Source organism: Strongylocentrotus purpuratus, unplaced genomic scaffold, assembly GCF_000002235.5.
Source record: "Strongylocentrotus purpuratus isolate Spur 01 unplaced genomic scaffold, Spur_5.0 spur5_scaffold_20, whole genome shotgun sequence".
In the NCBI taxonomy this organism is placed as follows: domain Eukaryota; kingdom Metazoa; phylum Echinodermata; class Echinoidea; order Camarodonta; family Strongylocentrotidae; genus Strongylocentrotus; species Strongylocentrotus purpuratus.
In genome coordinates, this window is record NW_022145606.1 from 13,294,625 (window position 1) to 13,322,444 (window position 27,820).

The 27,820-nt window shown below is 37.7% G+C and overlaps 1 protein-coding gene across 1 annotated transcript; it reads left to right on the forward strand.

Annotated features, from left to right (window-relative positions):
• The first annotated feature begins 472 nt into the window (after positions 1 to 472).
• On the forward strand, positions 473 to 27,608 carry LOC764246 (L-gulonolactone oxidase). The gene is made up of 11 exons (XM_030992799.1): positions 473 to 609; positions 10,563 to 10,667; positions 12,799 to 12,924; positions 13,823 to 13,920; positions 17,603 to 17,693; positions 18,258 to 18,443; positions 19,224 to 19,411; positions 20,982 to 21,131; positions 22,232 to 22,393; positions 23,884 to 23,974; positions 26,756 to 27,608. The coding sequence occupies exons 2-11, from the start codon at positions 10,575 to 10,577 to the stop codon at positions 26,885 to 26,887; spliced, it is 1,317 nt and encodes a 438-aa protein (XP_030848659.1). The 5' UTR covers positions 473 to 609; positions 10,563 to 10,574; the 3' UTR covers positions 26,888 to 27,608.
• Positions 27,609 to 27,820: the final 212 nt, after the last annotated feature.

Consider the following 27,820-nt stretch of genomic DNA (forward strand, 5'->3'; position numbering starts at 1 on the left):
TAAACGGGGGTGAGCCGCTCAAGACTCGAAACCCCTACCTAACAGCACGTCAATTTTCACTTTTTCATTTTTTCCCCACCGAAGGCGAAGAAGAAAGAAGTAAATCAGGTACAGTCCCCCCCCCCCCCCCCCCCCCCCCCCGATTTTGCCGTAGAGATCAGTGGAATTCCCAGCTGGATGAGTTTCGCAATCATCTTATTTGGTTAGTCTTAATATAGGCGATATTTATTAAAGATGTTCAACTCAACTACAAAGTATTATTTTGTCTATCAATTATTTTAGTATTAGATGATCAAATGATCGGATATGAACTGGTCAGTTTTCTCTTTAGAGTTGGGAATGGGTATGGGGATGTTGGCACTTTTGTGGACTCCAAGTTCATTTGTAAAAAAAGAAGAAGACAAAAGCATAAAGCATTCACTCAAGGCTAACTTAGATGTGCATTCGATGATTATTTAACGTGCACGCTCTGTACTGAAGCTGCTGGTACATGGTTTAGAAAACAACTTTTCTACTCGTGCCTACCAATTGATCGTGGTTCGGTTTTAGAATCACTTTACCTGCATCCGGATATCCCATTAAGACGTGCAAGAGCTTTAATATTTGAAAGTGAGTTCTGTTTAGCATTTTCCCGGTTTCCCAATGCTTTTTAAAATGTATTTATTTAGTCACATGCATGCCCGGTGCATTTGCGGTGGTCGGCACGGTACGGGGAGCTCAAGCCAAGGCTCCGGCTCCGCTGCCCTCCCCGCTGCCCGAGCACACATAGGAGCATCACTATCCTGACTGTGTAGTAAAACAGGCAACACTGGCACCAGTACATTAACGCAACTTTACTATAATACTACAGTACGATGCTGTTAAAAGCACTTATAATCAATTACATGGGATATAACCCATCACTAATAAATAAACAATGGAACTTACAAGTTTCGTTTGTGTAAATTTCCTTGGTTTCCAGACATCTGGCCTACTTGTTTGCTTATAGCCCATCCGCAATTCAGCTAACGTGCGCCATTTTCGGATTTTATGACCCTTATTTTTACGGCCGCTACGTCCGAATATAATATGGACGCGATCGGTTGTGTACACTAGCTCAGCGGTAGGCTATTGCGTACGAGCGTTTTTAGAGTTTGGTATTAAATACGTATACATGACTCTGCAGCGTTGCTTTTTGTCAAATAGCGCCGTTTACGACAGATCTGTCCCCGAAAGCACTTTGAGCAATTCGTAATAAGTACATTAAAATAGAATTTGTAAAGAAATTAATGACTTTTTAAAATCATAATTCTTTCAGGATAGGGAAAGAAGTCATAAATATCATTTAGCCCAACTGAGCCGACAGGGGTGGCGGAGCATTACTATATAATTCCAAAGTATAATATTCAATTTAAGAATTGTGGGGTCTCAATAATAATAATAATCGGCATTTCTATAGTCTATCTTGAAATTCTATTCCGAGGCGCATTTATTATTACCCCATTTTTACCCTAGCTACCATTACAGTGCGAACAATCAAATAAATTAAAGAAACAGTTGCTCTGTCTCTAACTTACTTTGAATTAGGGGCGCATATTGTAGAGAAAGGAAAGGGGGCACTCAGTTATCACTGGAAGGGAAAGTTTACTTATTACAAGGAAAAGGGGCACTATTCCTATGTAAAAAGGGTCACTTTCCCTATGTAAAAAGAGACACTCTTGAGACACTTGGGGGGGGGGGGGGGGGGGGGGGGGGGGGTAAGAGGACACATTTTTTTTTTTTTTTTTTGGTCTCGAAATGTGAAAATTTGACATTTTGCTCCGTTGGGGGGGGGGGGTAAGGTCAGCTTTTTTAGGTCAACCATGGGAATTTTTTTTTTTTTTTTTTTTTTTAAATAAAATAAAAATAAAAATAAAAAATAAAATCCAAAAGGGGGGGGGGGTTTAGAGAAATTTAGGGGGGGTTTACACGAAAAAAATTACCAAAGGGGGGGGGGTTTAACCCCCAAACACCCCCCCTGTGTACGCGCCTGTCACAGCCTATCTATCCAGTGAATTCCTAATTTGAGTGCACTGTATATTCTGTTGCATAATCGTCCCTTCTTCTCATTTTTTTCTCTCTCATAATCGTAACTTTCTCATAAATTAGTAGATTTGTTATTTATTTCTTCCAAATTCGTACAGTGTTTATTATTTTGTTTGACTTTTATTTGTCATTGAATTAAGAAAGTAAAGTAAACTAAACTGAGCAATGATGAAAATTATTAAAAATTGTAATTCCTGACAGATCTATCATGCACGTACTCAGCAACTGACAGCTCTCTTTTCCACATACCCTCTGGAATCAACTGCCCCGGAACATCCGTACAGCACTCGCACTTGTCTAGACACTTGAAGAAGCACTTGAAGCAGTATTTTTCAAACCTTTATAGCATCATGCATGTGAAGCGCTGTGTCTTGTGTGAGAGCGTAACTTATAGATATTATCATTATTATCATTAACATTAACTAGTCATGCTTTCTAAGTTATTTATATACATACTAGTAGGCCTATATGTAAATGTATGATTTGTGTGTGTATCGTAATACAAGAATGAGCTCATGTCACATTTTTAAAAAGTTGGTCAGGGAGTAAATAAGTTATCTCATATTCGCATTATCATGTACAATATCGAATCACATGTCATTTTTGTTATACGAAACAATATGGGTAATGAGGAAAATTAATGAAATGTGATTTTTTAATTGTTGTGGTGTATTTGTTATTGTTGTAAATGCTGAATACCGTTTTCATTGTAAGATAATGGCAATTCGGTTTTGCCGCCGCGATGTATTATGTTATCGTTCTGTTATATTTTGTGTGCATTGAATGAAAAATGAAGTAACTTTCAAAACACCAACAAATATCCAAATAAGCTTCCTCTCAGTTTAAACAATATAATAAATTATTTCGCTACTTTAAAGAAAATCCCATATATTTTTAAGTCGCATCGTGAAGGGTAAGATTGTATTATCTTCTCGAATTTACTGAACAATCTATCTGTAATCGACCAATAAATTTCAGAGAAGTAACATGTACTTGTATAAGTTTTATCTTTCTAATTTTTTTTAAAAATTAGAAACAATCATATTATGAAAAGAGGTAAGATTTTTTTTTTTGAACTTTACAAGCAACAGTTTACAATAACGGTTCTTGAATCACTTCGGTCGAAGCAACGACTTGACCTTGATCAGGACTAGTTTCTTTTTCGAAGGGGGCCGGTGTTTGCAAACCACCTTCTTGTATTGTATTGATATTCATATTGGAGGGTTAAATGGCTTTTGTCTATTTTAAATGATGGGACATAATAATTTGTCAGGTGGTGGGGCAGTTATATTTGGTTAGCGTCAGTGTTCATTTGCGAATCCGAATGGATTGATCATGATTTTTCCGACTCCTTTGTTTACTGTCTTTAGTTGGTGATGATTATATTATATGCCAACTGATATATCAGTTCTGGTATCATAATGGCTGGTATAAACAACCACATGATATTTAAAAAATAGAATGTGTGTTCACCAGGTTACTGACCAAGGCTGAGAGGAGAGCAATCGATAAAGCAATATCAAGAGGTAGAGAGAGGGTGAGAGCGAGAGAGAGAGAGAGAGAGAGAGAGAGAAACCCTTGAGCATTTTGAAGTGCGATAGGGATCACCATTTAAGTTGTTGACAATGTAAAATAAATCAAATTGCGCTCAGTTGTGATGGAAAATTCACAATGTAAACATTTATTTCTATAGAGAAGCCAAAACATCAACGTGTAGACTTCCAAATGTGTTTAATACACCGTCACACTTTTTTGAAGGAAAAAAAACATTTACATTTCAAATTTGATCTATTTTGTACATAGTGTTTACAAAAAGTACACAAATACAATGAACAGTTTCTATTCTACTATAGAAACAAAAATATAAATGTAAATACCTGAGGAACACATGTACAAAAATACCCTATGTCAATGACACCCATCAGTTGGTGACTTGTGTTTAAAAAAAAAAAAAATTGCTTTCTCTTTTTTTCCACAGACAAAGCACACCAGTCAATACCATTAAAACCTTACTTATTGCAACAAATTACAACATGTACATGAAAGCATCCACATTTTGAACACGTATTTTTTGCCTTTTATCTAGTATACAAACAAAATGGTCTTCTTTAATATGTGTTTTTACATTAGCAAGCTGACGTAACCGAAACTTATAGACAACCAGATTCCAGACTAGATTTCAATTCGGAGTCGGGATCCAAAAAATACCGCGTCCAATCTATAAAAAAGAAGAAGCTTATAGGCCTTTTTTTTTGGTTACGCATGCGAATGCAGCCATCAATTTATATTTGACCGAGACCCCTGGGCAAATCCCTTTGTCAAGCGTCATTATTTCTGAGATAAGGAGAGTATAATGTTCAATAATTTGCTTTACAATCATGTACATCGGACTGTAAAAGCTCTCATGAACATGCATAATGCTTTATTAACTTCAACAATAAGTCTTCTTGAAATGAACAATTCGTGACGTGTATGGCTAGCATTATTCTAAACTGTAACATAAAGACTATTATTTTCACCATACATTTTGTCATCATTTTTCATTACGGTTATGACGTTTCGGAAAGAATTTATCTCTGATTTCTAGATTATTATTTTTTTGCCCACCCGGTAATAAAAGAACACGTAAATCATTTAATAGTATATATGAATAAAATAAGTACGATAGCGACTTTTCATTTCCCATTACTTTATTTATGGACTATCTCCATAATTTCTCCATGATAAATATTCCGAGGAAAGAAACTTGATTCTATATAGACAAACAAAGAGTGTAAAGTTTTAGTGGTTGTATTTATTTATTTCTGATAATGGGTACGTCGCACATTATTACCAATTTGATGGTCTTCCATGAAGCCCTGTTTGGTAAAAATAAAAAAAATAACAGCAGCAAAACAAAATAGATAAATACACAAGCATATAAACAGGTAAAATACAAATTAATTGGTATCCTCATGAAATAACTAATCATTCAAGAATTATCCTTGGATCATATACAAAAAATGTGTTAAAGGAATTTTCAATTTTATTAGAAAATACATTTAACAAAATGAAAATAAAATAAAGAATAGATAATAACCACGTATTTAAAAGAATGAAGACAAAAAATATTGAAAATATTGAAAACGTACATTTGTTATAATCTGATATAGCTTTATAGACACGGGCAGTGGCGTACGCATGATTTTTTCAAGGGGGGGGGGGGGTTAACATTTTGAAATCGGGCTGAAAATTTCGCAACGTGGTGGTTGTCCTAGGGGTAATTTTTAAGGTTGGTGGTAATCATCCTATAGGGGTAATTGTCCTGATACGAAACATCTGACCACAAGGCCTTCAACTCGTTATTTTTATCACCGACCCACCCAAGCCGTCGTCATAAACGTGATAATAGGGACTTTTATATTTGCACGTTGACAGCTTTGACTGCAACGTGTGACGTCATTTTAAGGCACTGCGCATGCGTCACGTCGTCTCAGTCAGCGATCGAGAATGCGTCAACCTTGATTTTCCTAAATCTAGTACGGTACTAGTATATATGCCGCGTGCGCATACAATATACAGTTCCCCAGGTAGACAAAGGAACATCCCTTCCCTGCTATTCACCTGTTAAACACATTTTTACATAATAGCAGTGAAGGGATGTTCTACCACAGCAATATGCCATTTTCGTAATGTAACCAAATTGAATGCATAGGTCTTTGTGAAGTGCCTCAATACAAACTATTTCATTCACCTGATAAGAATAATAGTATTTCAATAGACTGCAGAATCCTAACTGCATACATCATTGTTGCCAGGTTTGACAAACATTATGGCTTGACCTACCTAGCAACACTTAATATATGCAGTTGCATTCTGACTATTGAAATACTATTATTCCTATCAGGTGAATGAAATAATTTGTATTGTGCACTTCACAAAGACCTACGCATTAAATTTGGTTACATTACGAAAATGGCCTATTGTTGAGGGTAGAATGAGGAACTGTATATTTTGTCCTCTTTCTTTGTCTGTTATGTTCATAGTGTTACTTCCTGCATGCATGTATATCGTCGAAAGCAATCTAAAATATTTCTAATTGTAGTCAACATGGGCAGTTGAGTACGTCAACACGCATGATCAGTCGGCGTTCGTCGTGTTCTCGTCCACTCAATCTAAAAGTCCCTACTAGTACTTGGCTAGGTCGTGATATAAACATAATGCGGTCTGCCTTTTGGTCCGGCATGGATATAATTAGGCGAATGCCTCTTTGTTGTTAGTATTGCCCATCGATATTTCATCTCTCTTACAATTCTCATAATAATTATATACCCACTTCTCATCACGACTCTCGACTGTTAAAGGTATTACAAAGTTTTGGTATGGGGTCATGAATTTGGTTCAAATTAACATATTTAAAGCATATGCGTTCTTACAATATTCATTAATCGTTGTCGCGGTTAAAATCGAGTCTAAAGTTATGAAATTATAAATAATAAACTCTTTATGTTATATAGCTCCCTCTCAAGGTCAAGATATTAATTTAGCTATGAAACAATGTTTCTTGACTAAAATCGACCGATTAGCTATTCCCGCTTGGAAATTATATATCACAACTACATATTCTGAGATTTTCATGGTCGCAGCTAATATTGTACGGCCATAGGCGCTATTTCAAATTTATCAAAATTTACCGGGAGCACCGGTAAATTTTTATATTCAATTTTTCTCAAAATCAGAAGTGTTTTAGGGGCTAATTTTTTTTAGTGCTTATAATACATCCACAGGGGCATCCAAATATAACAAAATTGTAAAGATTCCCTATCCACCCAATTTTCAAAATTTCCCAAGACTTTGTATTACGTTGCTTTACTGTACGATCCGACATAATGGTGCATAAAATAATCAGAACTTTAACGTTATCAACGACGTGTTATTTTGTTGTCTGTTCGCCTACTCCTGGCATCAATTCAATATGATGGTAACATGGTTGTAACGGACAATCATTTCTACAACTTTTTACAACTAAAACATTGAAAGAAAGAAAAAAAAACATGTATGCATCTTACTACAGAAAGGTTCGTTGGCAGCAAACACATAATGAATTGAACGCAAGATTTCATCAGCAACTGAAAATCAACAACAAAAACTTATGCACAACTCTAGACTATTTTACATATTGTCAACTATAACAGCACGTTCACTATTCGCTACAAAAATATGAAGAAAAAAAATAAATATTTGTAATGTATAAAACATATTATGAATATATAAATCTACTGGAGAAACCAAGGGTCTAATGCTTTATCTTTTTTCATCTTTTCCGAAACTTGTATGTAAACGATTTTTTATGTGTGTGGGTGTGTTCAGTAAGAGGTTGGTTATTTGGTAAATTATTAATTGATGTGCTCTCCCACTAAAACACTCGCCCACTCTTCGTTGTCATTAGCATGTGAAATTTTCTACCAAAAGATGGCGCTGTTTAAATTTGTTCTGGTACGGAATAAGAGGCCTAGGTGCTTTGAACCTGCGATAAAGCAATAAATGAAAACGTCTGCGAGATAAGACAGCTACTCGTCAGATATTGCGTAAGAGCTTTAGATCGCGTTTCAGTGTGGTGTCCGCAAAGTGCGCAATTTTGATGTTATTGCAAGCAAGAGGAGGGCATCGTTGAGCCGTGTCTGTATCAGAAGGAGAAAAAAGTGCTTTAAAAGTGAGTTTACATTTTTTTATTTCTATACTAACATTTAATTAACATACTTAACTGTTGTAAAATGTAAGACAAATATAACATAACCTATGTTATGTTGTATTTGTCTTACATTTTATGATATTAAAAGTGGAAAAAATCCACCCCGTGCATACCACATACATGCAGTGCTAGAGGTCCATACGCATTAGCATGGACTCTCTATGCTTTGCTGGAGTGTGCCCGAGCTGTGACTGGATCTAGCCTGGCCTGGGTGCAGCTGGGAGACAGGGGCTCGTTCCTAGAAACCAACGACAAGACAGTCATAACTTTATCCGCCAACTACAAAGATGTCTGTGATCTTCCTAAACCGTTTCATGAAGAGCTTACTAGATTACTATCGGCGAGAAGAGGAGCCGAGACTACACTGACTTAGCTTTAGTCGCAATACCACCAGATTATTACAAAAGTAATAGTCTATTAGATCTAGGGAAAATGCAATTATTTAAATGAATTAGTAATAAAAAAGATTGAAAATGATACCAAGAAATAAGAGATGCAATATGATTCCAAATTTGTGTAGATTAGACATTAGAAGTAGACCTTCTAGAGTCTACTTGTAAAATAGAATTGTGTTTCTTTACATGATCGGTGAATCATTTTTGTTCTGGAGATGGTTCCTCCCCTGATATTTTCATTTGATAGTTTATAAAAATACACCCTTAAATTATTCTTAGTAAAAATACAATGTTTTGAAAGTTTTTTCCAATGTCTCGGCATCAGTAAATTATTTAAATGACAAAACTTCAACATTCCAAAGGTTAAAACACATGTTTTAAACTATTCATTTTACAATGTACACATTTAAAGATAGAATTTATCTCGAAAGCAGCCAATATGGGTCTGAAAACTAAAGAATATGCTTCAAACTATGGCTTGCCTGCCATGGCAGATTACCCATCCCTTCGAGGATTTTACAATGTGGAAATAAAGGTGTATAATCAGTTTATTTAAGTGGGAAAATCCTTAAATATAAACAATTTTATAAGATTATTAAAGGCAGGCTTTACTACTTCAGCTAGAAAGGATTAGACCACCCAGTGAGCCAGCGAGGTCAGTGTGACAGGTGGCTATCTCATTAACTCAGCTCTCATTTAACATAAGAAAAAGAGGATCATGGGGGACCAACAGGCACCGATTGGGAAAGTTTTCTATATATAGAGGGAGCAAGTAGCTACAAGTAGGACAGTGTGCCTTTAAATACAAAAAAATGATAACTCACTGTTTAAGTGAATGTGTAGAAAAATCATAGTTGGAGGATTTATTGTCCTATTTTGCCAGCCATAGTCTACCCAATAAATGACATGTGATGGCGCTGCCCATCGACTAAAAAGTTATGACAGAGATACGACGGTGTCAGAGGCGTCACAACTACTTAGTCAGGATGTTGTCGTTGATCTTGGCAAAGAGGGCTTCGTGAAACATGTATCGGACATCTACATGTAACTCACTAACGCTGATTTAGTCAAGAAGTTAGACTTATGACAGTTTTTAGGAACGGGCCCCAGGCTGCAGGCTGGCCAGCAATCATTGCCATGACCATGGCATGATGTCTCATGGAGGAGGAGGAGGAGTTAATTGTGTGTTTTCGTCTGACTTCTAAAAGGGCTTACATTAAAGTACAGTCCCTGAGGGACTTTGTGATGAGGGGAAAAGAAAGAACCTTAAAAGGAAGTGAGAGAGGACTCGGAGGAGGAGACGTTGTTTCGATAATTGATAATTTGACGTACTATGCGAAGTCGTTATCAATCTTCCCAGACATGTGCTATTATCCTTTGAACTATAATTGCCAGAACGCAAATTGCATAACTAAGTGCTCTTCTGGGGTGAAGATTTCTCATAAATGAAATGGATTTTTCAACTGATATAGTGTAGTATTTATAAATTAATTTTGCTACAATTGTGCCCCTGTTATTTATTTTTCACCTAATATAATTTCTATCATCTCATTTATTATTTTGTTTATCGAAAAGTAAAGGTTTCGTTATTGATTTAAACCTTCTTTCCAACTAAAGCTTGGTGCCTGATACATGTACAACTTTAACAGGTACGTCACATTTTCAAGAAAATGGCTGCGCCCATGTTATGCTGAAAGGCATCACATCATGCAAAGAATATCTTCATTTATAATATATCTTGTACATTTTCGTAAGGAATATTGTACATCAAAGGGCAGGAATACATCTCATTTTTCAGAATACCTACACTTATTATTTGGGTTTAGGTTTCCTTTGAAGTTCAAAAGAAGTAGGACTTCTGGCTCCAAAAGAGGCAGCTTTTTGGTAATTTCTGTAGCCTAGACCCTATCTTATAAAAAAATAAGAAAATAATTCATGGGTGCTAAAGCTAAAGTGAGCTTGTTTTGTCATGTGCCGCAATTTGAGAGTTCACATATTTTGTACATTGAAAGGCTGCATGATTGAGCAGCGAACTTGTGCTCGCTTTTTGGTACAGAATTACCGCGTATTGCCAGTTACACTGCCGCTTCAAGTGCGATTTCTTGATTTTGAAGGTATATCGTGCTAAAAATTCTTAATTCTTATTTTCAATTGTTGGCAGATATGCTATGTACATGTACACAAGAGATAGGACTAGGAGACTGCAAACTTGCAATTGATATTAAAGTAACTTGCGTTTGACTAATTGGTTAAATGACAACTTTTTACCAGCCTAGGCACGGGTCTTCCTTTGAACATTGGGCAATATATGTATGAACAATGAGGAGATGGAATGAAAAAGATCTGGCATTTTTTCTTCATTTACCATTCAGATTGAAACTACCATGGAGGGCTACATCTTTCGAAACTGGGCCGAGACATTCTTCTGCAAGCCTGAGCGCTACTTTGAACCACAGGACACATCAGAACTTACCCAGGTCAGTTTATCCACTAAAACTAAAGAGTAATGAAGCATATCAAGCTTTATGCTTATACACTCTAGCCATCCTATCGTATGGAGCAGACTATGCAAAAGATAATGTGCATGCAATTCGCATTCTGACTATTGAAATTAAGGCTGTGCACAACAGTGTAATGAAGTACCCGAGTACACTCCCAGGCTCACAAGCGAATACTTGAATATTTGGACGCCTTGTTTTTTATAATTTTTTTGAGTATTTTTGAATTTTTTTGAATTTTTAAAAAAAAAATTGATTTTTTTTTTTTTTTAATTTTTTGATTTTTGATTTTTGATTTTTTTAATTTTTTAATTTTTTTTCCCACTACCATACCACTCGGCAGTTTCCCAGATCCCTCGCCAAAACTGCATGCAACTTTACTTTGAGTTGCAGTTGAAGGCGCCGATTTAATAAGAATAATAACAGTAAATAATGCTGTTTTAAAAACCAAAGATGGCAGAATAATTCATTTTCCTCCAAGTCCAAACAGAAATCTGGACATTTGGTCCCAGTTTCTGAAAGGTGAGTTTGACAGCGCTTGAGTTGGGAAACACTTTTACCGACGGTACCATGCCAGTGGCTGCCGCTCTCCCAGGCACGGGTAAGCGTGGGCCTGGCCTTTTTACTTTTTAAAAAAAAAATTTTAAATTTTTTTTTTTTTTTTTGCTGCCGAATATTCGGGTACGAGAAATCGTACCCGAGTAGTTGTTAATCGTGTGGGTACTCGAGCATTCGACTACCCGTCGCAGCCTTAATTGAAATACAATTATTCGCAACAGGTGGGTGAAATAATTTGTACCAAGGCACTTCACAAAGACACATGCACTACCTTTGTTTACATTATGGAAATGGAATCACCGCATGACTGAGTGTGCAAATTTGTAATTTGGTACAAAGGCACACCTGTTCAACTGCCTCTGTAAATTCAGAGTGCCGAGTCACGTGCATGTACATTGAGTATTCCTTGGGGTTGTTTCATACAAACTATAACTTGGACTTACATGTACATGTAACTATTATGGCAGGTTATTTATGCCACTGGTTGCTCTCACCATTTTGATCTTTAGATAATTTGTTTTCCTTCAATAATGAATTATCAAAATATGTAAATTCTGTAGTCTAGATTTGTGACCATGATTTATACATCCCTTGAGAGACCAATGCCAGTAAATGGTGAGAGCAAACAGTCCAACTTAAAGTCGATCTTAGTCATTGTGAAAACCCCCCCCCCCCCCCCCCCCCCCCCCCCCCCCCCCCTTATATCATTATCATGGTGAAAAGATGATAAATGAATAAAATATTTCAAAGATGATTTAGCAGTCAATCAATAATAATAGTAAGCGCTTAATACTACATTTCTATAATTAGTATTACCTTGGTCATTGGATTCAGTTGTTAATCTGCACATGATAGTGCACTTGCTCCGCTCCCTGGGGAGAATTCTGGCCAGGCACCATTTTACAATCAATCAATCAGTCAAACTATCAAATCAAATCACATCAAACATAGCTCTTTCTCATTTTTACTACGTTTCTTAGCGCTTTACATTATAATTTTGAGTACCTCTGTCATTGGATTCAATTGGTAATCTACACATGATAATGCACTTGCTCCGCTCCCTGGGGAGTATTCTGGCTATTAGCCATTTTACAATCGATCAATAAATCAATCAAATTATCAAATCAAATCTGATCAAACATTGCTCTTTCTCATATTTACCACGTTTCTATAAAGCGCTTTACATTATAATTATTATTACCTTGGTCATAGAGTACCGAAGCTGTGACATCATCAAAATATTTTTTTCTTCTTCTTCATTTGAAACCAATTGAATATGTTAAGTATTGGCTGAGATATGACCATCTGAATAAGTAGATTTCCTTTAGGAACTCAGTGTTATATTGCTCTGGCTCATAACGTTATGAACCAGAAAGAAAAAAATTGAGAAATTCAAAAAATAGATTTTTGATGACGTCACACTTCATCCGTCTATTGGATTCATCCTTAATCTGCACAATATAGTGCACATGTTCTGCTCCCTGGTGAGTATTCTGGTCAGGCGCCATTTTACATGAAACATAGCTCTTTTGTTCTCATTTCCTGTTTGTAGATTGTTGAGCGAGCACGCACAGAAGGCAAAAGGGTGAAGGTATGTGGCAGCAGACACTCCCCCTCCGACATTGCATGTACGACTGGATACATGATCAACATGAAACACATCAACAAAGTTCTATCGGTAAGCAGCAGCAAAGAAAGGTCCCTGTCAATTCTCTTGTATTCTCTCAAAAGAAACAATTTGTGTTCTATAAATTCAAAATTTAGGCGGAAAAAGAAAAAAGAAAAAATCAAAAAATCAATAAAATATAAAAAAAAAAAAAAAAAAATCATCATACCGAATTAACGGTGTATAAACCGCCCTTGTGTATTAACTGCACCCCTCTTTTTTTGGCCGACTTTGTCGGCAGCAAGCCAGGTCCGTGATAAAAAAACCCACGCGGGAAGGCCTTTCATTTAACTGCGAGGTGCAGCTGAATGTGTAAGATCATTAATGTAAATTAAAAAACAGTAGAGGACCTAAGATAGAACCTTGTGGTACGCCGTGTAATAGAAGAAAAATTTGAGGAATTATTATTATAAACTACATATTTTTATCTATCAGAAAGATTACTTTCAAACCAAGATGACAGACAAATTCGATTGTTCTAGTTTCCGAGTGGTGAGTCAACACATCCATTACTGAGCTGGGAGACATTGCCAGGCATAGCGCCAGGTGGAGGGGCATAAATCGAATCTTTAAAAAAAATGTGTATAAACCGCACCCCCGACTTTTAATTTTTTTCGGCGGCAAAAAGGTGCGGTTTATACACCGTTAATTACGGTAATTAGAGTCCCTGTCTGCTTATATTTTGAGGCCATCTTGAAAAATAGCTCGGCCGGAGGTCTTGGAAAACGTGCCGAGCAAACATTTTGAGAAAGAAAACCCCAAAGTTTTTTCATCAACCTTCAACAATGTTACCAAGTCACTTTAAGTATAATGTACTGCGTATAATTATATGTACCGGTATGTACATGTATGCTATTTTTTAATTGCTTTGGTGAAATAGAAATTGAATTGAAAAACTTTTCTCCCACAGGTCGATGTTGATAAACATCAGATTCGAGTAGAAGCCGGTGTCCAACTGGAGAAGCTCAATACAGATATTCTTCCAAGATACGGACTCGCTCTTAGTCTGTAAGTATTAAAATGTACAATCAGCAATTTTCACACGTATGAAATGTTTGTAAATTTTGCATGTGGTTGAGTCTTGCAATTAAGGTTCATCATCATCATTAATGAAAGACGCATAGGAGCAGGGCCGTAGCCAGAGTTTGATGTTGGGGGAGGGGGGGGGGGGGGAGGGGGGCACATACATGTAATTGATCAACGTCCTGGGGAGGAGTCCAAGAGGAGGGGTGTCTCCCTTCCCTTTGGAAATTTTGTGCCTATTTAAAAGGATGAAGATGCAAAATGGTGAATTTTTTGACATAAATTCACTCTAATCGGGATGTCATTTTATCATAAAAACGGAACTTCAAAATCACAATCAGCTCATTCAAGCATGTATCTGATCTGTACAAATGCACGGCAACTATATTATATGAGTAGGAATTTCTTCCTGACATCTTTTATATAAGTACCACAGTGGTCAGGTGGTACCACGTCATCTCCCATTTTGACAGTGAGTTTCCTTAGCTACCTTTGCCAATATGATGGTATACAGTGATGGAAAAGAAAATACGATCTCACCTGTTCGTATATCTTTGTGTTTCCGCTCAGAAGAGTTGAATCCTTGTTGTCTGTTCCCGCTGCGAAAACTTCTTCACCACCTCCACTGGATTAGTTTGTAACTCCTTACTTCTTTCACCGGACACATAAATAACTCCAAGATCAGAGAGGCGTTGATTTCTCATTGTACTCCGTAAATAGTTCTTGATATACTTCATTGCAGAGAAACTTCTCTCCAATACAGCCAAAGAAACCGGTAATGTCAAAGCCAACTGGGTCGTTTTCCGCAGATTGGGTAAACTAGCCGAGGGTATCAACTTTTCCATGCTGGAAAAGCTATTTGCATTGTGCCTTCTAGACGAATCGGGGGTGCTGGAGTCCTTCTGTTTATTGCTGATGATTTGTCTGGCCATTGCCATTACAGCCTTCAGTAGCTGAACGTCCACATCCAGAGAATCTGTGTATAGTTCAACAAAGGGTCCGACGGCAGAGAATTTGAGGAAGTTGACAGAGGAGGGTGTCAGTAGCGCGTCAATACCTTGCATGATTGCAATGTTGGATGCAGAGAAACGCCTGGTCATTTCAGATTTGAATGCATCCAGTATAGGGAGAAAGATGTTGACACGAAAGTCATCAAGGAACTCAGCGCTTGACTCAGCCTCTGATTGACTCCGATGACCAGTTGAAGCCATGAGGAAACTATCCTCAAAGGTTTGTTGCTTCACTTTGGTTGCGGCACTGTAGGGATGTTGTTGTCCTCACAAATCCGAGTGATATCTTGCACTAAATCAGGCCACCCAGATGCCCGTGTTTCCTCGACAACTGATCACAGAGTTGATCATTGTCACAGCATTCACTAAGTTGGCGTCACTGGCTTGTAAGGTCTTACTGAGTGCCTGGGAGTGAGACAGCAATGTCATCAACACTTCCAAGTGAGTGACGAATGAAACGCTTATCGCTTGATTGAGAAGTCCTTGAGGTTTCGGATCTCGTTTCGATTCTTGTGAGTCGCAGAAGTGCTCCAAGACTTCAAGTACATAACTATACCGCGTCTTCAAAGTAGAAAGCGACTGGTAACGACAAACCCACCGCGTGTCACTCAGTCGGACGAGTTCTTTAACTCGACACTTGGCTCGTTGCTGGTAGTCCACAAAAACTTTATGGACGAGGGAACGGGTCATGAAGATGTACAACGCTTCCAACAAGACAAAAAACTCGCCGGCAGAACTCACGTTTTTACAGATATCCACAAGGACCAGATTAAGCCTGTGCGCATGACAGTGGACATACTGGGTGTTCGAAACATGTTCTTTCAGTCGTGCTTGTACTCCATTCAGATGTCTAGACATAACACTCGCACCATCATAGCACTGGCCCACAATGTCAAAATTTCTCAGGCCAAGCTTACCAACTTCTCGCAATATCTGGTTGGAAAGTGACTTGGCATCAAGATTATCTGCTTCATGAAAGTCTCAGAATTCCTCATGCAAGATATGTCCCACTGCTTCTTTGTATTCGGTATCGCAAGCAAATGCTGATTTGTTCTTTCTTTAAAACGTCTACTCTCATTCACAATGATTGTGGCCAATCCTGCAGAGTTCACCTCCTCCGCAATTTGTTCCCGAATTATTTCCGCTGTCATGTTCAGGAGCTCATTTTGAATTTCGGCGCTGAGATAAGTAGCATTGAGAGGCATCGCTTTGATTCTTTCACCGAAAGCAGGATTGGCATCAGCGATCAGAGAACACAGTTCTAAAAAGTTCCCTTGATTAAGTGAGTCCACACTCTCGTTACTACCCCTCCATGCTATTCCCTGTCTTGCAAGGAAAATGATTATTTTTAAAATCTGGGTTATGTATGCCCAATTTTCCTTCACTACTCGAGAGTATTGTCTGGATATTTTGGAAGCAATGCTGCCTTCACTCAGACTTTGAAGGTAGTGGTGCCATCTTGAAAAAAAGTCTTGTGGCTTGTAGGTGAAATGAAGTTAAAGGCATAATGAAATAAAGTTATGAAGAATGTGTGAAGTAAAAAGTATAAGGCTTTTGTTTTCATGATAAATTTTTTTCAAACGATCTTTGAAATTTTTTTTTGGGGGGCATGTGCCCCCCTCCCCTGTGTCCCCCCCCCCCGGCTACGTGCCTGCATAGGAGAGGCCTCTCATGGGGAATTCAATACTGTTCAGGTGTTTATCCAATAACAGGTGTTGGCAATTACTAAGATTAGTCTTCAGTTCTATGACAAATAGGCCTTATATAATGCTTTGCATTTCCCTATCCATTTCCCCACAACATTGTATAGTAATTTTCTCACTAAAGGTTTATAATTATCATTGCAGCATGAGCTAAATCTGGGATTTTGTTTTAGAGAATCTGAGACAAAGTTACCCAGTCCCTTTAAAGTCGGCAATTTCACCTCTTACAAGGGGTTACTGACTTTCACACCGTGATGACACTCTATGTTTCTTCTCTCCAGCATCCCCCATCTGCCATGCCATGAAATAAATGAAACACAACTATGTTTTTTTTTTACACTTTGTGAAAGTTCATGTCACAAAAGGTTCTCCTTGTACAGTACCCCTTTCATGTTGAGGTGTCATGGTCTAGTGGATATCACCGGACTGTGGATCTCATGATTTGCGGTTCGAATCCTACCGTGGCAATAATGCCCTTCGGCAATACATCAATCTGCATTCGCCACACTCGACCCAACTGAAGTAAATGGGTGCCTGGCAGGAATTAATCCTTGAAATGCTAGAGCACCATAAATTGTTTTGATTTTGAAATTCAAATTGATTAAAAAAGAAAATAAATAGATAATAAAATAGATGAGGTGATGTTCTCCTTACACCAGGGGGGTGTTTCACAGAACTTTTCATCAGTGACAAATGACAGTTTTTGTTAAAAGCTACTGAAATCCTTGCTTCTGATTGGTTATCAGCAGATTTGTCACTGGTATTTGTCATCTGTCATTGAAAAAAGGCTTTGTGAAACGGGTCCCAGATGTGACGTTCAAAATACTTGTTGAGATACTAAACGATCTACCAAGAATCAACATAGATTTAGAGGAAAACCCATATATACCTTTCCTATTTTGTAGTATTACTGTAAGAGTTCCTTCTTTATTTATTTTTTCCTGCATCCCACAGACTTGGAGCTATCTCTGAGCAAACAATAGCTGGCGCTATTTCAACTGGTACCCACGGGACGGGGTACAATCACGGTATCATGGCAACAACGGTAAACAATAAGAAAACCACTTACAGGTTTCCAGGCACAATCGATATCCAGAATCATATAAATCCCCTGGATTATTGAATTATGTAAATGTACTGCAGCTGTATATTGAATTGTTAATAGGTACGTTTAGATTCGTATTGAATGGTGTGGTGTAAGATTATTATTACTGGTATAAGGAAAAAGGTGTTGTTTTTTTTTTTTTAGGGGGATAAGAAAAATTTTATAGACTTTATCATATTGTGAAATTATACTTTTGCTTTTGATGACAACAGAAAATTACAGCTATGTCGACAGTTTTCCTTTGCCTAAAGGCCTGGTGTTATGCTCACCATTTGATTAGAATGTTGAAGAGGGAAACAAATATGAAAAGGAGGCACGGTTCCTTTATCAAGTAAGAGTGTATCTTTACAAAATTCTTTGAAGCAAAGTAAATTGTTGTAGAAGTTAGGTAACTCTTTGTATGTCATTTGTTGATGTAATTGATTCAAACCTACTTCAGTATTAATGAAAGTCCCCTTCAAGCTGTCTTGGAAGTAATACACCTCATTTTCTTCTGCTCTTCAGATTGTCAGCTTGGAGCTTTTGACCGGAAGCGCAGAAGTCCTGCCTTGTTCAGACTCTAAGAACCCAGACGTTTTCAACGCTGCATTATGCGGGTTAGGAGCACTCGGTATTATTCTCACAGTAACTATCCAGTGTGAACCAGCCTTCAGGCTTCATGAGATTCAGACTTCTACAACATTGGATGATGTAAGTTATGATGATGGTGATGCTGATGGTGATATGTTGGTAGTAATATGATGATGACGGTGACGATGATGGTTAGGCCTAAACAACATGGTGAGGAGGATGATGATGGTATTGGTGATCATGATGGCTATGATGGTGATTCAATGATATGGATAATGATAGTGGTGGTGATGATGCTGATTGTTATAGAGATTATTCAGAATGCTGATGATTATGGGGATAAGGAAAATTGAGGTGGAGGATTTTGATGATGATGATGAAAATGGTAATGGTGATGGTGATGACAGCTATGATGATGATGTTGGTGACGACGATGTTGATGAGGAGAGGAAGTGGGAATTTTTATGATTATAATCTTGAATCCGAGTAGAAAAATTTCCTTATTGGTTTTACCATTTATGACATATAAAATACAAGAATACAGTAGGCTTGCGGATGCACCATGTGAGAGAGGGGGAAGATTGAGTGTTATGAGCCACTCCCGCCACCCATCCTCTCCAAGCGCTATAGTTCTCCTTAGAACTATAAGCTAAGAAAGATAACCAACAGTCTTTTTCAAGACTACACCAACAGTCCTTTTCAGGACTACACACCCTCAAAAAAGATTACAGAGAGTCCTTTTCAGGACTCCTCAATCCTCCCTCTCTCTCTCTCACATGGTGCATCCGCAAGCCTACTGTATATCTACATCACCATGCAAGCAGATACTTACAAGCAGCATCTAAAATACAAGTAGTATTGATAATCAGTGATGTTTTTTCTGACATTTCCTTTAAACAGGTCCTAGATAATTTGGATTCCAATGTGGAGAGCTGTGAGCATTTCCGTTTTATGTGGTATCCCCACACAGATATGGTCATGGTGTCAAAGGTCAACCGAACCGAGAAGAGAATCACAGAAAGGATATCGTCATGGTTTTGGGACAAGTTCGTGGGTTACTACGCTCTTGAGTTCTCATTTTGGGTCAGGTAATTTACTAAAAGTTATGATTCTCTTTCTAGTTCCTATATATCTATAGTTTACGGCATTCATGTTGTCCCACAGATCTTAGGCATCATTCCAATTAAAGCCTGATGCTCGAAAAGAAGTTAATCTGAGGTGTAAGTTTTCAGATCAGATGGAGTTTTTGATTTATGTTTAATCAAAATCCTAATTTTCTTAACTTTCTGAAGCCTTTAGTAGAAGATCTCATTGTGGCATTTTATATTACAATATGAAGACAAAGTCATTGTGTGCACAAAGCAATCCTTTCATCAATTGGTGGCAAATGATTGACCTAGCAGACGCGAAGAAAGCATCCAAAGAAAAAATCCAGAAGCTAAATATTTCCACTTCAAAACAAAATGATTCACATTTTTATGTCATTCATAACACAAAGGTCACCGGGCATGTTAAAATGAACCGGTAATATTGTTGAAGGTTGATGAAAAAAACTGCCTAATTTTTGTATGAAATGTTACTTATTATATTTCTGCTACTGTACTGATCCTCTAACATGCAAAAAATCCTGAAATAATTCTCAAACCACAAAGATATTTATGTTTTTCTTTAAAGGCGTCAATGTGTAACTCCCTCTGACAGTAAATTCTCCCAACCAATTTTTTGAATTATCCCAACCGTTTTCCATGAAAATGACATAAAACAGGCCTTTTAAAATCTTCAACACTTACATGTTTGGAATGGTATAAAGAGCCAATTCATTGCTTTGTGACAATTTACATTCACCTAAAATTTAACTTCATTATAATAATATACCTGGGAGAATTTAGGAATCGATCAGATCGGTTTTTCCCAATTGTTATTATCATTATCAATAATAATGGTCTGTTTTCACTCAAAATTTCAGATTATCTTTAATTGTACATCTAGGATTGAAGTCATTGCCTTTGCACCATTTTCTCTCATCTGAACAATGTTACCATGTCCCTTTAAGGAATCATGGGTACACACAGTTATTTTTTGTGTGTGTACACCTTCACAAAAGTGCCTCATGTTATTCATTAGGGACATTTAGATTTACACGACGAGAGCGTGGACTGCCACGTCTGACATTGTGTTAAGGCACTGGGCTGTGCCCGGCAGTGCCTTAAAAGGACGTCACATTACCTTAAAAGGATGTCACACGTGGCTGTCCACGTTCTCGTCGTGTAAATCTAAAAGTCCCAATTCACTCATATTCTGCAGCAGGTGCTTTTGTTGTTGGTGGTGGTGGTGGTTGTTATTTTACCCGACTGCCAAGAAAGCATAAATGCTTGTAATTAAGCAACCAGACGGCCGACGGCTTTAGGTCCTCTCCGAGGGACCTGGTAATGAGGATTAATGCCTTACCAAAGGGCACTAGCGCATCGCCTTGATTTTGAACCCGGGTCACCGGATTACTGCTCTACCGACTGAGCTATCGCGCTTCCTCTGTTTGTTCTTTTGTTGATGGTTTTCACTGCATCGTGTCCACACAGGGCTATATTGATCTTGATCATGCCAATAAAGATGATTCATTTCTTTCTTTTTCATTCATTTCTTTTTTTCTCTTCATTTCAGTGAGTTCGTACCTTCTCTTGTCCCATGGATCAACAGATTATATTTCTTAATCTTCGCATCGCTACCGAAAGAAAGGGTTGACATCGGTCACAAGGTATTCAACTTTGATTGTCTCTTCAAGCAACACGTGACAGAATGGGCTATTCCAAGGTAATCTTTTTGATCGTTCAGTTTTCTATTTGTAAATTGGCAACACCAATATTTTTTTTTATATCCTGCATTAAAAAAATTTGGTTTTTGATTGGTTGAGAGCTCGTCACTTGACAAGAATTATTTCAAACACTAATTGTCTCTTCAAGCAACACGTGACAGAATGGGCTATTCCAAGGTAATCTTTTTGATCGTTCAGTTTTCTATTTGTAAATTGGCAACACCAATATTTTTTTTTATATCCTGCATTAAAAAAATTTGGTTTTTGATTGGTTGAGAGCTCGTCACTTGACAAGAATTATTTCAAACACTAATTGTCTCTTCATGCAACACGTGACAGATTGGGCTATTCCAAGATAATATTTTTGATCGTTCAGTTTTCCATTTGTAACTTGGCAACACCGATATTTTTAAAAAAATATCCTGCATAAAAAATGTATTGGTTTTTGATTGGTTGAGAGCTCGTCACGTGCCAAGAATTATTTCAACTATTACAAGGTTGCTCTGAAAAAGTACTATTTGGGAGTACTATTTGGGAGTAGAAGTACTATATGAGAGTACTATTTGGGAGTTGACATTTTTTGTGGATTAAAAAAAAAAAATTATTGAGTGATTAATCAATTTATTGGTTCATTTATGGATTAATTGAATAATTGAGTTATTGATTGAATTATTTATTTTCCAATTTATGTATTCCCAATGTTAAATTTGTTAGTTTATTTTATTTTTTTTGAGGGGAGGGACTGTTTCTTCAAAGCATGTGATTGACTGGGGAATGAATTGGCAAGACTGATAGTCTTCTTTGGATTGTATGTAAACGAATTTGAATGCCCGTTTAAAGGTACTATGTCCCATTTGCAGCCAACATCAAATTCTGTAGAACTTTGCAGGAATTATGACTATGTTACGTATGTCCTATCTGTGAAATTTAAACATTAGCAGTGTCCCAGTATTCAAATTATGCAAGGAAACCTGTTTACTTTCTAAATGGTTTGGTATTCAGAAAAGACAAACATAATACTCATTTGTTGTTTGTCTGCTGTCTGCGAGTAAATAATCAGTCTAGTTTATCCTTGTCTTCTCTCTTGATTGCACCCCAGAAACAAGACGGGGGAGGTTCTTAGAGAGCTGAGGCATCACGTCGATACTGGACGATTCTACGCTCACTTGCCGACGGAGGTCCGATTCACCAAGGCGGATGACATCATGCTTAGCCCGGCCAGTGGGAGAGAGACCTGCTACATCAACATCATTCATTTTAGGTATGCAGTGTATTGAAACAATTAATTTTTTTCTGGGGGATCCACAAACTACAAGCACTGCTTTTTAGTGGATAATAATAATAATACACAATATTTATTAGGCGCTTAATACTGGTGTCTCTAAGCGCACCATAGTCTGTCTAAAAAATTATTTACCAAAACTTATAATAAACACACAACTTATACATCTGTTCTTTATTCAATAAATCATGCATATATAATAATAAAAACAAGAGTGAGATCAAACATACATGAGGTCAAACATAGGATCAAACAGATCAAACAAACAACAAATAAGAGGGTGTGCACCTCCTTTGACCGACTCACAACTGCATAATATCATTCATGAATTCAAAAGGTGGATCCCCCCATTTTCTGAATTTCTTGTAATAATTTTATTACCGGTATGTGTAAAGTGTATTTGTATAGTTACCAAGAAAAAAATGAATATATACTTAATACTCTGTAATAATATCTGTAATAATAATTTTAGTGCTTATATAGCGCCTAACACTTACTTTATCAGAAGTCTCTAAGCGCTCTACAATAATGCAGCATATGATAGCTTTAGTAGTGCAGCTGTTACGCGCTGCCTTTGTCTATCTTTCTGTTGGAAATGAAATAAAAACGAATTGAATTGAACCCTTTTGCAACTATCATTCCACATTATGTGGTTTGGCTCAATAACTTCTGATTCATAGCCCTAACAAATATGCCACATATTCAAGAAGAAAGGGCAAACAATTCTGCACACACAACATCCATTTTAGTTTCATGACTATGCTGTGTTTTGACGCTAGGTATTTTAAAAAGGAAAATAAACTTTACAATCCTTAATTTGGCAACACGTTGAGAGATTCAAAGTCAATGTTTTTCTATCAAAATTGGCAATTTTTCCAACATTTCAACAACTTTCTTGTTAATGCTTAATGTTATCAGAGATTACACATAAAGGTATTGTTGTTTGAGCAATGTAGCTATACAAGAGAAATATTATTGTAGCCAATTTGAAGAACAATATGTGATTAATTTAGCCCTAAATATAATCTTGGAAGGGTTAAGCCAATTGATCATCCTTCTCAAATGAAGATGACCGTTTTCATTGTTGGGTCAATCATGTTTGTGGGTTCGGGGGGTGGATATGAAGGCCGATCCGAGCCTTGAGTTTTAGGGCAAGACCTTGGCACCAAAGGGTCTTGGGTTTGGATTTTACTGCTTGCCTGAGCTTTGCATGATGAATGGTTGATCTCGGCCTCTTTACATGATCTGCCGTTTTCGTATCGCGAAATGTCGTGTAACGCAACCACTCGACTGGACGCGATGATCAGATGATTCGAAGCAAGCCAGTTGAGGCACTCTTTCAGATTTAGCATTTGAGGAATGTAAAAGAAAATCCTTGCCAATTTCAAGTCAAATTCTATGTGTGCAAAAATAGAGCTCCCATCCTACATGCATGTGTAACCTTTCTTTTTGTCTTCTTTTGTTATCAGACCTTATGGAAGAACAACATGGAACAAGAAATACTGGGCTGTGTATGAGGACATTGTAATAAGGGCAGGGGGTCGACCACATTGGGCTAAGGTAAGAACAAGAAATAATATCAAGGGTTCAGTGACACAAAGACGTAACTCTATATTTTGCCAAAATGAGTATTTGATATCAAAATGTTCTGAACTAGATGGAACTTCGACTGCGCGCAGTCGAAAATGATGCCTCCGTCAAAGAGCAATTTTACAAACCAAAACAGAAGAATTTTTTTTTAATTCAAGTTCAATTGTAATCCATTAACAGGTTCTCAGAATATCGTGATTACAAGCAATTTCTCATATACATATATGACCCTTTGATCTTTGACCTCATGACCCTAAAATCTACTCAGTTCATTGGCTCTGCAAGATGTATTGAGTTAAATAGTAATCCATCTGTCAGTTCTAATGAGAATGCGTTCACAAGCTATTTTTGCATACATAATGAGCCCATGACCTTTGAACTTTGAACTCATGACCCAAGAATCTACTCAGTTCATTGGCTCTGCAAGATACATACATGATCTAAGTTTGGTAGGAATCCATCAATCTGTTCTAATGATAATGCGATCACAAGCTATTTTTGCATACATAATGAGCCCTGTGACCCTTGACCTTTGACCTACTGACCCCAAAATCTAATCAGTTCATCGGCTTTGCAAGATACATACATGACCAAAGTTTGGCAGGAATCCATCAATCAGTTCTTCAAATAACGCGATCACAAGCTGTTTTTGCATAAATAATGAGCCCTGTGACCCTTGACCTTTGACCTCGTGACCCCAAAATCTAATCAGTTCATCGGCTCTGCAAGATACATACATGACCAAAGTTTGGCAGCAATCCATCAATCAGTTCTTCAGATAACGCGATCACAAGCTGTTTTTGCATACATAATGACCCCTGTGACCCTTGACCTTTGACCTCGTGACCCCAAAATCTAATCAGTTCATCGGCTCTGCAAGATACATACATGACCAAAGTTTGGCAGGGATCCATCAATCGGTTCTTCAGATAACGCGATCACGAGAACGGGACGTACGGACGGACGGACGTACGGACGTACGGACGTACGGACGTACGGACGGACGGACGGACAACCCGAAAACATAATGCCTCCGGCTACTTCGTAACGGAGGCATAAAAATGTGGGCTTTCCAGGAAACACACAGACTTAACTCCACCTAACACCCCATTGAAATTGATGGCTAGTGGAACATAGACTTAATACTCCTTAAGGCCCAAGTGCTCAGTGACACATAAACCAATTTCTCTCAAAATGGAGTTACGTCTTTGTGTCACTTACCCCTCGATATATAAGTATTAATTACATTGAGGGGACCAGTTAAAACTGTTGCCCAAGGTGTTTTTATGCCTCCGTTACGAAGTAGCCGGAGGCATTATGTTTTCGGGTTGTCCGTCCGTCCGTCCGTACGTCCGTACGTCCGTACGTCCCGTTCTCGTGATCGCGTTATCTGAAGAACCGATTGATGGATTCCTGCCAAACTTTGGTCATGTATGTATCTTGCAGAGCCGATGAACTGATTAGATTTTGGGGTCACGAGGTCAAAGGTCAAAGGTCACAGGGCTCATTATGTATGCAAAAACAGCTCGTGATCGCGTTATCTGAAGAACCGATTGATGGATTCCTGCCAAACTTTGGTCATGTATGTATCTTGCAGAGCCGATGAACTGATTAGATTTTGGGGTCACGAGGTCAAAGGTCAAAGGTCACAGGGCTCATTATGTATGCAAAAACAGCTTGTGATCGCGTTATCTCAAGAACCGATTGATGGATTCCTGCCAAACTTAGGTCATGTATGTATCTTGCAGAGCCAATGAACTGAGTAGATTCTTGGGTCATGAGGTCAAAGGTCAAAGGTCATGGGCTCATTATGTATGCAAAAATAGCTTGTGAACGCATTCTCATTAGAACTGACAGATGGATTACTATTTAACTCGGGACATCTTGCGGAGCCAATGAACTGAGTAGATGTTAGGGTCATGAGGTCAAAGATCAAAGGGTCATATATGTATATGAGAAATTGCTTGTAATCACGATATTCTGAGAACCTGTTAATGGATTACAATTGAACTTGAATTTGAAAAATTTCTTCTGTTTTGGTTTGTAAATTGCTCTATGACGGAGGCATCATTTCGACTGCGCGCAGACGAAGTTCCATCTAGTTAAGACTGTACTGTGCCCTGAGACGAAGTAGAGGGGCAAAGTGCAGTATTGAGATTTTTGAGGAACTATAGTTTTAACCGTGACCTGAACAAATAATCAGTCAGTATTTGTTTGATATATATTGTATCCCGCGTGTCGACTCTCAAGAAGAAACTTTAACCAAAATGGCTGTCAAAATGGGTATTTGTAGGAAAATGTACTCGTTTAAGAGTATTGCAGGTGTATCACAGCGCGTATCCATTGTAAACTGCATGTGGAACCTTTGCGTCCTAGCATTGTACATGCAGTTCAGTTCAGACCCTTTGAAAGATGTTACGACTGATGAGGGGTTGTACTTTTCTCAAGTTAGAAAAAATACATTCTGGGGCTAACGCTGGCATAATATAAAAACAAGTCAAGTTAGAAACTGAATCACGACTTTCAGATGGTGACGTTAAAGGTTGGTCCCAGATGTAAATGACTAGTACAGTCCAACATAAGCCCTGTAAAATTTATGAAATATTACATGTAAACGTCTTCAAATTCCTTTATTAAATCAACTTTGCGCATACACAACCTTTCCGGACACACAACGTCTCGGGTATACATGTATATAAACAATATTGAAATGATCATCATGTATGTTCTTTTTTATTTTTTTTATTGCAGGAACATCCTATGAGAAACAAGGATTTATCAGAGCTCTATCCAAGATGGTCCGAGTTCTGTGGTCTACGGAAGAGGTTGGACCCTTTCGCAATGTTCCTGAACACGTATCTGGAGCGGATCTTATCAGATTAACATGATCGCGAGTTATATAAAGCAGGGTTGTCCATAAACAAACAACTAATGAACATATGAACCTGGAACTTGGAAGGACTATGAAGAACAAGGATTTATCAGAACGCTTCCAAAGATGGTCTGCAAAAGAGGTTTGGTCCTTGCGGCATGTTCCTCAACACGTATCTGGAGCGGGTCTTCTCAGACTCATATGATTGTGAGTTATATTAAGCAGGGTACTGTTTAAGCTGTTATTTTCCAGAGGGTTTTATTTTCGCGAATGGGGTCTGCTCGCTATTCATAAAGACCAGTATTTATAAAAAAACGCTATTTATTTATCATGGATAGCGGTCCTTATGATTGGTGGTCCTTATGAATGACTGTCCTTTATGGATAGCGAGGTAAATTGTCTATGGTTTGCTCGATATTTATAAGGGCCGATATTCATATACCGGCTTTAAAGGATCGCTATTTATTTTGTCACGCGTTATAGATACGGTCCTTATGAATAATGGTCCTTATGAATAGCGAGCTTGACCCGTTTGAATGATATACATATGCCCTTGACTTGGTCGTTGGAATAACGGTATAACCCAAATAAATCTCTTAAAAAGTTTGGAAATTCAAGTTTAGTTGATTATATCTCTCTCGTTATGGCATAATCATCCCTATGTTAAAGGTAATATGTCCCATTTGAAGGCCAAAAAAATGAAAAGGTTAAATTCCAACGGCATTTGAAAGATAATACCAATTTAGAACTTCCCTAAAAAAAGTTGGGGCTTGAAAATGTCTTCAAGTGGGAAAATAACAACTATTGGTTGTCAAATCGACTTAGGAGCTATAGAGCCAATAAGTAATAGTCTTGATTTTCAGACCATTGTACCGAATGGTCATACGTTTTATGCTGCACAAAGATTCATTCAGTTTAATTTTGGCCATCACAAGAAGTGGGTT

What these genes read in the sequence shown, in the direction of transcription:
- LOC764246 (XM_030992799.1), top strand. Translation starts at nt 10,575, where the DNA reads ATGGAGGGCTACATCTTTCGAAACTGGGCCGAGACATTCTTCTGCAAG. An exon ending in ACACATCAGAACTTACCCAG is followed by an intron (nt 10,668 to 12,798) that starts GTCAGTTTATCC and finishes TCCTGTTTGTAG; the next exon opens with ATTGTTGAGCGAGCACGCAC. An exon ending in ACGGTATCATGGCAACAACG is followed by an intron (nt 17,694 to 18,257) that starts GTAAACAATAAG and finishes TCTGCTCTTCAG; the next exon opens with ATTGTCAGCTTGGAGCTTTT.